A 14,365-nucleotide genomic window follows, 5' to 3' on the forward strand; every position below is an offset into this window, starting at 1 on the left:
GTTATTTATTATTATTAACTTGAGTGTTTGTATTAGGTTTAAAAATGATGGTTTGAGGTTTTTTGTGTCCGTTTATATTAAAGGATCAGATACTTTTTATAAATATTAACAATTATACATATATTCCCATCTATAGGTTTATTAAATATTAATTAGGTCGGTCGTCATCATACTATCATGCTGCATGTATGACTACAAATTACAAACAAAATTATTTATTATTTTTCATCCTGATAATTACTTTCGTTAAATTCTTTATGCTACCGGAAAAAGAGTTTTATAAAATCTTAAATTCAAAAATATTTATTAGGTATGCTTTATTTTTATAAATCATTAAAATATTTTGTGTGATAATAATTTTTATTTTTTATTTTTATTCTGACTATTATATTTTAAATGCTTTGAACATTACACAGTATCCTATTATAATAATAGTATTATAGTTTGTAAACTAAAATATTATTTAAAACAAAAACTATCTTAAAGTAACTAAAAAAGCAGTAGTAACTTAATAATATAATGTAATTTTATAATAAAATTGTCATTTGAAAAAAATAATGAAAGCCAAAAAAATAGATATTTGTTTTTGACAACAATTAAGTATTACCCAACACAAAGTACACTAAAAGAAAGTACAACTAAGTACACTATTTTTATTTGATCTAATTTTAATATTAAAATTATACCAAATAAAAATATGATTTTAAAAACAAAAAAATTAGTATCACGTTGGAAAATATCACCTTCCTATAAATTAGGTACTTACGAATGTAGCAATTATTGCAAATACGTTTTACAATTCATAATTTCTCATCAATGAATATAATATATTATATACCTAATACGATAGATGTATAGAAAATGAATACAAGGGTGGAGCGGAGATATTTTTTTAATACCTACGTTATTACTTTTCCAAAGACGTGCGTTTCCTCCCACGTGCAGACGACAATATTGTTATTATACATAATAAGACAGCTCGCGCGCCAACAGATGCACGTGTCAACCTTGTCGCGCGTTAAGTTTATTATTTATTATTATTTTTTGACTCGGTCTATAGAAAGGTTCACTATCATTCTATTACGTAGTTTCATTATTATTATTTTGTACGTGTCGGAATTGTCTAACCACCGAAGGCCCACCCTGTCGTTTTTCGTTACGATACCAAAATACTATACACCAATAACTCATACGCGCTATACGTTTGATAAGAAACACTGCAGTGACTTGTCATATACACACGAATAATCTAACGCCGTAATCAGTATGATAATATTATAATATATTAATATGTCGCATCCACATAATGAAATCATTCATTTCATGAACTGGATATCTGAATAGTGAAATTTGTCCATATCGTGAATTTTGACGAAAATACATTATAATAATATGGACAATGTCCATTGGAAATCCATTTCATAAAATGGACAATCTTGTTTTATAATAATTACACAAAGTACACAATATAGGAATTGTATAATGTGATGCTGAAGTATTATTAATATATAATAAATAAAAAAAGCTATGACAATTTAAAATCAGTAAAATACAATTTTAGACGTTTTTAGAATTTTTTATAGACCATTAAAATCATTTTTCAATTTTCTTAAAATTTCGGGGAGGACTGCAGCACCCTCAGCCTCTACACCACTGTTTTATATAGCAATTTTAAATACAAATGGAAGAAAGAAACGTATTTTATGAAAAGCTAGATGAATATTGTCTAAAAACATATCTAAAAAAACCCTTCACTGAATGTGCTCAACTACAAATGATTTCTGAAGTAGAAATAACTAAAATCAAAACTTAAGTAGTTTTAGACTTAAATAAAATCTAAAAAGTTAACTTAATTATATCAAGTATAAATTTTAACACGTTTAAATAATCATAAAAAACTACTCGATAATTGATACAGATTTTAATCTTTTTTACTGTTATTATTTATTCTAGCAGTGGTAAAAAAGATCGACGACAATATCATCTACTATTTATGTATAAAGTATTAAGCATTAAGTATTGCAGAAAAAAAGTTTTAAATACAAAAATAGAAATGTAGCTAATGAAAAATAAGGTAAATTAGTATAATATTTTAGCGTTGGTACTTATATTATTTGAAACAGGTTTTTTTTTTTTTTTTTTTTTTTTTTGTCTGCACCACCTAATGTTGTATAGAACCATGTTCTTTTTCTGCACGTATTTAGACGAATTATTTTTCCGACGAAATACGGTTCCCAAAAAATATTTTCCGACAAAATGTAGCTCTTTTTTTATCATTTCAAGTAGTATAAATTATGACTAACTAAAATTTTTTTAAAAAACTAAAAGGCACACAACACAAAAAAAATATTTCAAATTATTATTAAATCAGTTAATTATTCAGAACTACTAAAAACGATTTTGTCGAAATCTATATTAATATTATAATATTAGTTTAGGAGATATTGTGATATTGAGGTATCTAGAATATTTGTACGATATATATATATTTTTTTAATTTAAGCCTTGAATATATTACATTTTATAAAATCAAAATTAAAAAAAAAACATTCAGTTTAGATATTTGATGTGTTACGAAGATCTTTTTAATAAAATTAAAGAATATATATCATTTTGGGACAGGCCATGGAGGTAATGTGAAATTATGAAATTCGTTACATGATACGTATAATTATTATGTATACCAAGACCATTAATTAAAATGTTAACAATATGTGAAACGTGCAATTGTGAAAAACCAATGAATAGAAAATTTGTAATAAAACCTGCTGCTAGTAATAAAATCACAGCTGTAGATTTCAATGAAAAAGCACAAATTGATCTAGTGGATTTTCAGTTTGTATCAGATGGCAAATTTAAATGAATACTAAATTACCAAGAATATACAACAACATTTGTGATTCTAAAATCATTAGAAATTAAAAGAACAGCTGAATTACTATCCATATCGTTGACATTTGGCGCTCCAAAAATATCACAGAGTGAGAATAGCCGCGAATTTGTAAATTCCGTAATTAATAAATTTAAATTCCTTTGGCCAGAATGTATTATCGTGCATGGTTGCTTTAAACAACCTCAAAGTCAGAGAATTATTGAGAGAACCTAACAGGGTGTAGAACACATGTTACAAGCATGGATGGCTGATAATAAATCCAATATAAGTTATATCAGCTCAAAATAAATTTCAAAATAAACCATGTATACACGTATATATGTATACTAGCTGACCCCGTGCTCTTCGTTGCCCGTAAAAAATGCCGATTCTATCATATGATTCGAGTTTTGATTAATTTGTTATTTAATATTCGGTTTAACGGTGATCAAAATTTGTGCAAGCACCACTTTAATATGCGAATTTTGTAAAATGGTTTCTTGTTGTACACTAAATTTGTGGTACGATTTAAGTATTTAACGAATGTACCGTGTAAATTACAAGCATCGATCTATCATTATTCAGGCTCTACGTTTATCAGTCAGCGGTTTACACAAGTAATAATACTATATTCATTCTGCTTGCCATTGCTGTGACTCTCTTATGATTATACGAGCAGTAAATTACAAATAGGGCGTAGGCAATCCATCCATGGTGGATTGCGGACCCCCCGAGATGTGTAAGTAAGTTTATAATCTCTAACCCTTAAGTTTCAAAGTTATATCAATTTTTTATTTTTTACTATGGTGGATAAACTACAATAATATGCCATCTCGTGGTTTTTATATTGTTGCCTGTTGATAAAACAATAAAACTTGGTAGGTATAACTTGTTTTGTTAGTCTATTACTGTGGTTTTGAGATTTACGGTGGACATTGACTTATTTCGTTAATTTTTTTTTTTTTAAGGTTTTGACAAAATATAACAACAGGTCTACAACTATTATATTCAATTTTAACCAATAGGAACCTTACAATAAACAAAAATATAGTTTATTTTCTTGCTGGACAGTGAAGTCATTGTTGTTGTTTTTTTACATCCAGATTTCATACTTTTCTGGTGGATTTTCCTAAAATTGTATTACATAAGAACCTTCTCCCGCAATCAGTAGGAGCGAATCATCAGTGGAAAATGTGAAAATGTTACAAAAACGGGGAAAATAAATAATAATAGTAAAAAATTGTTACCATGGTTACCGAAAATTAAAAAAATTATTTTTTTTTTTTTGCACTTAAAAGGTGATAACTCCGAAATTAATAATTTCACAGCGTACAAACTTCACAGAAACTATCTAAATGTCAATCTTAATATGCCCTGAAATTTTTATCGAAATCGGTTTGGTGGATCTTGAGTTATAAAATTTATTTAAAATGTACACTTCTTTTTATATATTTAGATATATGATGTATAATAACTAATGGTTACAATATAATGCCATAGTGTTTATAATGTATTTGTAATTAAAACCTAAACATATGAAGTCTGAAAACCATATTAATCACAAATATTTATCCATTTTTATTTTATAATTTGTATAAATTGACCGATTATACCTAAATACTTTATGATTAAAATACACACTTTCGAATTTCAATGTAGATACTTCATGTCTTTAATATTATAGTAAACACTAACACACGGCCTACGAAAATGCCAAAAAAAAAACAAATACACGGGCAACGCCGCGTCGGGACAGCTAGTTTATCATATTTAAATTATAATATATAATATATCATTATAATTATTATAAACTTATAAATCAACTATCAATTCTCTAACTATTAATAGCTGTTTAACAAGATTAGTAATTTTGCAACTTGTTTTTTTTTTTAATCTAAAATCTATACTTGTATATATTGTGGTCTATAAAATTTATATTTAATATTCCTTATAATTATCCCATTTTAAAATGTAAACTTATTTGAGGATCGCATAATAATAATACACGCGTGGAGTAGTGTACGGAAACGCGACTATTCAAAACATTCTATTATTTCTTTGCAAATCCGACTGAAAGTTTTTAGAAAGCGGGCGTATACGTTACTATAACAACGTAAATTACAAGACGCAGAACAATTTTATAGATATAACTATTAAACTATATAAATAATACGGTTGTACACGTGAATTATATTACGATATGTACTGACGTAAATATTGTATAAAATATATCGGTAATTTGCTGTACTTGTCTGGACAAGTTGCCAGTTTAGGTATTGCAGGTCGTTCATGATACGAAAAAAATAAAATAATAATAGTCTTTATCATTATTATTTTTATTATTATTATTATTATTTCTGTTGTCGTTATAATAAACTGTAACACAGCGGCCGCAGAACGTTATGTATGGTACCTAATACCTATGTATAAAGGGTCATGATAGCCACGGTTGTGTAGCCAATGGCCATATTCGTAACTATTATAATGTTATTATTATTATTATTATTATTATTATACCTTGGCACATCATATATTATAATATAGCGCACGTTGACGGGCATATAGGTACCTGTAACCCGGCCGACGAGTGATGGATTCAAACATGTTATATTCTTGGACGCTGCATGTAGATACGTATATTATATGTTTTATAGGGGCACTGTCTCGCGAACAATTAAACCGTGATTGCAAGCGGCTCGCGATACCTAATGACCTTATAGCAATGATAATTAATTAGAAAAAAACACGACAAAAAATTCCAAGTCACGCCTTTGTTATTACGCGCCCGAGTGCTTACATTACATAACTATAGGTGTACATTATTAAACACGCGCGTATAACGTGTGCCCCTTAAAAGAAACATAGTGTCTAGTATACACGAACCATCTACAGGGTGTCTTACCGCCAGCATAACTTTATTTTTCAAGTAATATTTTTAGAGTAGGTACTATGGTTTTGATTAACTATAATATTATAATCTGTGGAGAGCTACGGATTTGTAATATATGTCGTTATATTTATATACTTAAAATCAATAGGTAAAACGAATTCCCAAGATTATTTTATTCATTGATGTATAAATTAATTTATCCGTGTATAAAGCTGATTTATAAAAACATTTCAAAATTCGATTCACTGATTTTCATTGGGTATTCCAATAATTTTGGGTGAGTCTTGTAGGAATATAATGCATACGAATAGGTTGAGTACAACAGGTGAACAGAGTGCGAGACACCCTGTATACCGTCACGAAGACGAAAATGAAAAGAGTGCACGAATTCTTTTTGGGCGTATGTAGCGAGGTAGCGTATAATATAATATATGTGTAGGTACGCTTCATGTGTTCCAGCGACTGTCGTAAAGTTGTTTATCATTTTTAATATTATTATTATTACATTTTTTTTTTAAGTTCACTGAACCACCGACTGCGTCACGCTGCACCGACTCATCCTATGTCTTATAAGCATCGGGGCCAATGTCTGCAGCAGGCCCTACATTCTTGGACACACACACATGTCTTCCTCGTGATCATCAGAGAAAATCAAGATTTTTTCGTATCGTACAAGTACACGAAATCACGAACAAGAGAGATCTGCACACGAATAATATCTCGCGATTAAAGTGGGCCAACTTTACACAAAGTCTTTTTCGCGATTACCTAAACTCTATTTTAGAACTCTATATTATAATACTTGTAGAGCTTATAATATGTGCGTTGTAACCGTCACTATTTTACTATTTTTATTTGTTTTTATTACTTTAATTATTTATTCACCACTTGCCTATCTCACGGTATAGAATACTGCAATGTTATTATTTATTAACCATAATTATGGCCAACATCGACTCCAATAAAAAAAAAAAATGTTTGATTCTTATCTCGTATATGAATCTAATAAGAAAGATATTCGTATTAAAAATTACGATAACATCAACTATTATAAGATTATATTTTTTGAATTATACTATTGTTATGGTCTGCATAAGTACATTATACATTTTTTTTTAGTTTTCTAAATAAATTAGTTCTAAATGTTCTAACATAATAACTAATATATTTGTATCCATATCTATAAAATAAATATTTAAACGTGATTATATTTATATGATTAACAAAATATATGATGTGACTAAATTCTATAAGAGCCTTTTATCTTTTATATTCTATTTATACATATCATACAACAATTTAGAAAAATATTTTTTAATTTAATAATAAAAAAAAATTCGTTATCTCACCTTAATGCAAAATAAACGCAGGCATAATATTATTATAAATAGATGCGTTTTACAATTAATGTTAAAGATCGACAGCACCAATGTTAAATGTTCCACAATCGAAAACGCCTGCAACATAATAAAATTATTATTGTATATTTAATAGCTAAAATACATTATTTTTATTTTCGGCAAATTCAGTTATTAAATAAGTACTTAAATAGTTTACATAATATACGATAATAGATAATATAATATACTCGACACTCGTACTAGTATGTATAATATGTATACAATTTTTAAGTAAATCAAACTATAATTAAGAAGACGTCACCTTGAATGGCTAAACGACTTAAACTAAATTTCTAGACTCTCAAAGAATACACTTAGATAGTATGTTTTAGTAGGTTCTGTATCCCCCGCAAATCCGGCGAATCCGGCGGGGTGCCCAGCCTTATAGATCTATATTCTATGCTATCGCGACCGTGCTCGGCCTTGCCCCCTCTCCTCTATACCTATCACATACATACCCCCCCTAAAAAAAGTTATAATAATAATACCGTTTAAATAGTTTTGAATAAGTAAACTAAATAATATAGGAGCATTTAATACGTGTGATTGAAAAGGCATAGGATTATTTCCTATAGCTATTGTTACGAATTACCTTATTTGTAGGCCGTTTGCGCATCGCTATTGTTAAAAAAGGCATTAGGGGTTTTCCTAAAACTCCTATATATTTTTATAAATTACGTATATGTTCATCCAATGAGACTATAATATAGATTCGTTATAATTGCGTGTCATTACTTACTTATTATTTACATTAATAATAAAAAAAAAAAAAAATACATAATTATTAAAATATTAAACCTGTGTCCCATTATTTTTAAAAATTGTTGCCGATTTATTTCCCCACTTGTGTACTTAAAATAATTTTCGTTTAAGAATTGTATATTTATTATTTCCTTCATTAGTAAACGGGTTGACTCTTCATTTATTTTTATATTTGTTTCTACTGGTCGCCAACCACTGGGCAACCAGTCAATCGCGATCGACTGTTCGATCTTTCTAGAAATATAGGTCGATCGTTATTATACCTGCTATTATAGTAGGTAGGTTAGGCACCTTTATATTGTTAAAATGCGCGATGCGCAAACGACCAACCAAATTTATTACCTGTAGTACTAATGATGCGTGTGCACATTTTTTCATACACAAATCGATTCGTTGACATACCACTCCTGATATAGTTTAAGGGATAATTATTATAACGATATAGTTCCCTCCTCTTAGTCATTCAATAGTTTACCATTACACGTTTTTAGATCGAATATTATGGAGTTTCTTATCTCCCGGCTCTCTAACGATGAATTCATGATTTTCATACACGTCGAAATGTCTGGAGTGGTGTCACCCGTCAATTCTTCTAACCATAAAAGTAGTTACAAATCATTAATTACAGGGATAGAATTATTTCTTACCATGAAACAAAACAAAATAAAAAAATTACATACCATTTTTCTCTTATTCTGTGTAAGTTCGATATACAGGTATGTCTGTTGGATAATTATATCCACCCCCTCAAAGGAAATCTCGTATCTTAATGTGATATATATTAACTATTTCGTTAGTAATAATTTTAAATTTTAAGCTTTTTATTACGTAATATGTGTTGATAATTTCTAAAATATCATAAAAACATGTAATACATTGAGTGTATAGTATACTATATATAACATATTACTCCTCATCACACCTTTTAGAGAATGAGTGATATGCTCAGTTTCTTAACACCTTAGTATGAAATTTAAATCACTTTGCTACGATTTCAATAAACTTCTATTAACATGAAGATAAAAATTTGTTTAAAATTTAAAATTGTAAATAAAATATATATGTATATATATTCAAATAATAACGTTGTGTATCAAGTCCTATTCATTACCTTTACCTTATAAGTTCTTCGAAAATGTTGATTGAAAAAAAATATATTAAATAATATACACTCATTAAAAAATATGTTAATAATATTATTGCTCAAACAACCTTATTTAACTGGCTAACAACAAATATTAGGAACATGGCAACCTGAATTATTATTCTATAAGTAAATATATCAATTCAATTCAATTATTTGTAGTAATGGACATGAACAAATCGTGTTACGTACAAGTAAGTTTCATAGAAGTTTTTGAGTGAAAATAATAATAATTAATAACTATTCTTATGTTATAGATTGAAGATGATAATCAAACATTAATAATCAAAGAAAAATTCAAAATGTACTCTAAAATGTTGAATTTTGTTTTTGTGATAATCATATTTTGTTTATTACTTATTATTGTAATAGATTTTGATGCCAGAAAATTGGAACCGATGATACTGGTAAGTCACAACTGAAAATGTATTTCGTACGTCTGTAAGACAAACTTCTAGGCCCGTAAGTAGGTAGTATTATTCGGTTCTATCCCCGTTTTTAAAATTACAGGGAGATTTAAAAACGTTTATCCACAACTTATCCCCTTGCGATGGCATTGTCGTCCCCGGGAAAATGTTTACTAAAAAAGAAATTTTACTCAGTTTTCGTTTTTTATCATAGTTTTTTATTCTTCGTTATTTCAACTTATATGCGCAAATATCAATTAAATAACTTGTGGGCTCATGGCCTAGTGGGCTAAGGCGTCGGGTGTAGAGTTTTTTATATTTGAATTTAGGGTAAGTAAGTATGTAAATACTACAGCCAGTGTCATAGTCGACTAGATCAAATTTTGTATTTGCTTGAGACGGGCGAAGTCAATGTTTGTCAAACTAATGTAATTTATTGTCGTTTATATGCAAGGTAATTAAACTATGTTTAACATTAATTGAATATGAAAAGTTCTCAGTTATTTTTACACGTCTACATTAGATGTGCAAATAATAATAATTGAATTGTAATTAGAGTATTAGACAAAACCTTTGTCCTCAACGATAATAAATTAATCGATTTAAGATCCGACTCAAACGTACAAGGCGACACCAAATATAAGCAACGACGTAAAAACTTAAAACCCTTTATTTAAACTAGGTACTTAAACTTACACACATACATAGCAAAAACTGTTTTCTTTTCTCCCTCTATATTTATAGTAAAATAAATTGCCTCCCCGGTTGAACCTCTCCGTTTTTAAATTAGTAAAATACGAGAAAATCTAATATTCAATGTTTTTTTTTTTTTTTATAGGGATTGAAAGAAGACTTCAACAATACGAGGGCTAATGAATCCTCACCATATGCTTATGTGTGGGAAGCTATAAGATCGGCCATTGCGCCAAGTACCTATATAGTTTTTTTTATATTTAATTTTAATTATATATATATTTTCACATCTTATTTTTCGAATGGTTACAATTGTAATAACTATTGGTGATATTATTATTATTCATGGGAATCTATATTATTCCTAAATTTGTTGAATTTGTTAAATTTATTGTTGCGTCCTTTGATTTCAGGGTACTTGACGCAATGGCCGATCTTATAGCTTCCCATACATAAGCATATGGAAAATTAAATCATGTAAAGAAAATGCCAATCTAAATAACTGGTGAAATTTTCAAGTATCTACATCTTGTAATTTTTGAATTATAAAAAATATTTAAATTCATTTGACTTATTAAAGGACAAATCGTTATCGTTACGCGATTTCGTAAAAATTTAAAATTCAAACGGTTATAACATTTTTCCTATAATGACGCTTCGAGTTTCCTGTAAAGATATTTGAAGGTAAACTTATGGAAAACTTAGTGTTGAATTTTTTATCCTTATATATAAATACAAAAAATTTTATGAATTTTCGACTACAAAATAATTTACAAATATTCATGATTTTGACGAATTTTTGTCAATATTTGTACTTCAAATGTTAATGAAAAAAAATCGTGCCTATGTATTCTTATAATTTTTTTATCACTATAAGAATAAGTTATGAGGAACTTTGTATTAAATTTTCAAGTATTTTGACTCAGCCAAAAAAATTTAATCGGCACTTCAAAAAAAAATATTCAGAAAAATCGAAAATTTCAGTTGTCTATAAATAGCTTAAAAAAAGTCAAAATATTTTGAAAATTAAATCATGTAAATGTAAAGAAAATGCCAATCTAAATAACTAGTTAAATTTTCAAGTGTCTACGACTTATACTTTCTGAATTATGACAAATATGTTTGAGGATAAATCGTTATGAAGGAAAACTTGTGGAAAACTTAGTGTTGAATTTTTTATCCTTAGATATAAACACAAAAAATTTTATGATTTTTCAACTTCAAAATTACTTACATATTTTAGCAATTTTGACATATTTCGTAAACATTTCAACTATTAACGCTTATAAAAAAAAAAATGTGACTAACGATTTTGAATTTTTTTTAACTACAATAAGAACAACTCATAAGGAACCTTGTATTAAATTTTCAAGAATTTTTGGCCATCCAAAATTTGTTTATCGACATTTCAAAAAAAAATTCTCAGAAAAGTCGAAAATTTATAGAGAGACATTTCTAAGTATCCTTATAACATGTTTAATCGTTGGTGCTTTTAAACAATATATTAAACTGTAATACATTTATATGATAGTTAAATATAATTATTTGTCCTAGGTAGGAATATTTTCGAAAGAAGAAAATCGAATATGATTTAAATTAGATTTCACACTTTATAATATTATCGGTAGCTATTAGCCGTCCAACAGCTATTAAAGGATAATTAAAAGTGAAACATTTTCACAATATATCAACTACCTACGTCCTACTTATATTATATTATATTCGATTTGTATAATAGATGTTATACTGGATATTATTTAATTAAATGCTAATAATACTTAATATTATTTCTTTATACATGAACACGATCGTGAGCTGGTATGATCGATCGGATAGGGAGGTGGGTTGTAGAGGAGGGATATGTATAATAATATAGTATATTTTATATAATAAAATGGTATGTGAATGATAGTATGTTATATATATGATAATATGATGTGTTTAATATATAATATATTCATAACGTGGGTGATAAGTTGATAATATGATAGTGGTAACTTGATAATAATATGATAGTGATAACTTGACAATATGATGATTATATGATGGATAGCATGTAGTATATGATAGTAGATATGAATGGATGGGAGGGTTTGGGTGAGGCCGGTGAGGGTAATGGTCGGGTACGGGTGGGTATATGTATACGATAAGCATGTAGGAGAGGGGAAGACCGGGCACGTTCGTGATAACATACCATAGTCTCGGGGTTAGGTTAGGCACGTAAGTTATAGGCATGGATGAGAGGGGGCCGGGCAAGGCCGAGCATGGATGGGAAGGGGCAAGGCCAGGCACGGTCGCGATAGCATAGCATAGGCTGGGCGGGGTACCTGGATCCCTGGAGGGTGCCAAGGAAGGTATATACATAAAAAGAGGGGTATGTATATGATAGGAATAGATAAGAGGGGGGGGCATGTAAGTTATAGCCATGGACTTTCAATCATATGTATTAAACGATTGTATATTATTTTATTTACTTATTCAATACTATTCAAACGGTATTATTATTATAATTTTTTTGAGGGGTGTGGGGGTATGTGTGTGATAGGTAAGATGGGAGGGGGAATGGCCGGGCATGGATGAGAGGGGAGGGGGCACGGCCGAGCACGGTCGCGATAGCATATAACTATAGGCTGGGCGGGGTAGCCGGATTCTCCGGATTTGCGGGGGATACAGAACTTACTAAAACATACTATTCACTTATTAATCTTTAACCTGATAAAATATATGAATAATTAGTATAAATAGTATTATAAATTTTAGAAATCATTGAATTTTGTTGTAATATATCAATAACCAAATAATAGATGTATCGTGTCCTACTTATATCCTATTGGCTATTTCTATAGAATAAAATAATTATTACTATTGCGTTGTTTTGCCTGTAGAATTTTTCGAGTTTCAAGAATTATTTGAATTTCGGTAGAATTTACGTCATCATGTATTAAACTATGCGGTTCGGGTTGATGGAACCTAGTACGACGACTCTTCTTTATACATAGTTATATTATGCGGCACTTTGATAGCCTGAAATTCAAGACGCGGTAAAATAATATGATATAATGATATACACATGTTTTTCCTTATACGTTTATAAAGTCACCATAACATTGATGACAAATTACCAACATGTTTACATATTATAGGTCCGAACATCGGTTGATCTATTAAATATTATATACATTATACATATATAATATATATATATATGTAAACGGTCGGTGTTGCATATTTAATTTTATTAATATCAAAAGTGTCAAGTGTTTAAAAATGTTCTCGATTATCGAGTTTATTATCGTATCAGAAGGTGCTGATGACTATGTAGGTTCATTTACCGTGGCGTAAATCAAATAATGCGAATAAAAAACGTAAACAATTAATAAATAAATTGCCATATAATTATATTCAATAATCCGCCTCCTATCCCCACTACTACCCATCATCATCTCGCAAAATCTTAATATCTTCCGTGATTGGTTATCTTGTATACCCGTCCTAAGTTTGGCCATTCTATCGTTTGTGAGGCCTGTTTATTGTTTTTTGTTAAAACTTTGAGCATTCTGAGGCTTCAATACTACTACAATATTATTATCTTCGCAATCGGTAATTCAGAGAAGGTGGTATTTGTATTAGAGTAAAAACTAGTGTGTGATTACTGATTCTAGAGATTAGTACACTAATTTGTTCCAATCTAATAAATAATAATTAAAACAATAATATTTTATTGCATAATCCAAATAGTTAACATTATGTCTTATAATAAAAATCTCAAACTATAATATAGTTTAAAAGAATATACTTATAGCATTAGATAATTCTTGTATAATCGTTTGGTAAATATCATATAACTTAAAACATAAATTGATTCTTATACGTATTTTTACTATACAATAATGTATAGTAAACATAGTAATAATTTAAAGTAAATTAAAGAACATGATAAGTTTCTGTCCGTATCAACCACCCAATAACATTAAATAATTATAACCCCTGAACTTGATGAATATAATATAATCATGGTTATTTGTAGTTGTCCATAGAATTGTGTTCTCTAAAGTGATATTATTATACACTGTGCAATTAACAGTGTATAACGATATTAAATATTGTGTAATATAATACTGTCGATAGAAATAAATATCATGAAAAAATATCTTAGTTAACTATAATGGAGTAGTTTTACTGAAAAATTAAAAGTTT

At 28.5% G+C, this 14,365-nt stretch overlaps 1 protein-coding gene across 1 annotated transcript; it reads left to right on the forward strand.

The window, feature by feature from the left end:
- Positions 1–9,184: 9,184 nt before the first annotated feature.
- Positions 9,185–10,829, forward strand: LOC126549222 (uncharacterized). The gene is made up of 3 exons (XM_050197800.1): positions 9,185–9,262; positions 9,326–9,475; positions 10,314–10,829. Exons 1-3 carry the CDS (start codon positions 9,233–9,235, stop codon positions 10,497–10,499), a joined length of 366 nt encoding a protein of 121 aa, XP_050053757.1. The 5' UTR covers positions 9,185–9,232; the 3' UTR covers positions 10,500–10,829.
- The last annotated feature ends 3,536 nt before the right edge of the window (positions 10,830–14,365 follow it).

The sequence above is a fragment of the Aphis gossypii genome, chromosome 1 (genome assembly GCF_020184175.1).
Source record: "Aphis gossypii isolate Hap1 chromosome 1, ASM2018417v2, whole genome shotgun sequence".
Classification (NCBI taxonomy): Eukaryota; Metazoa; Arthropoda; class Insecta; order Hemiptera; family Aphididae; genus Aphis; species Aphis gossypii.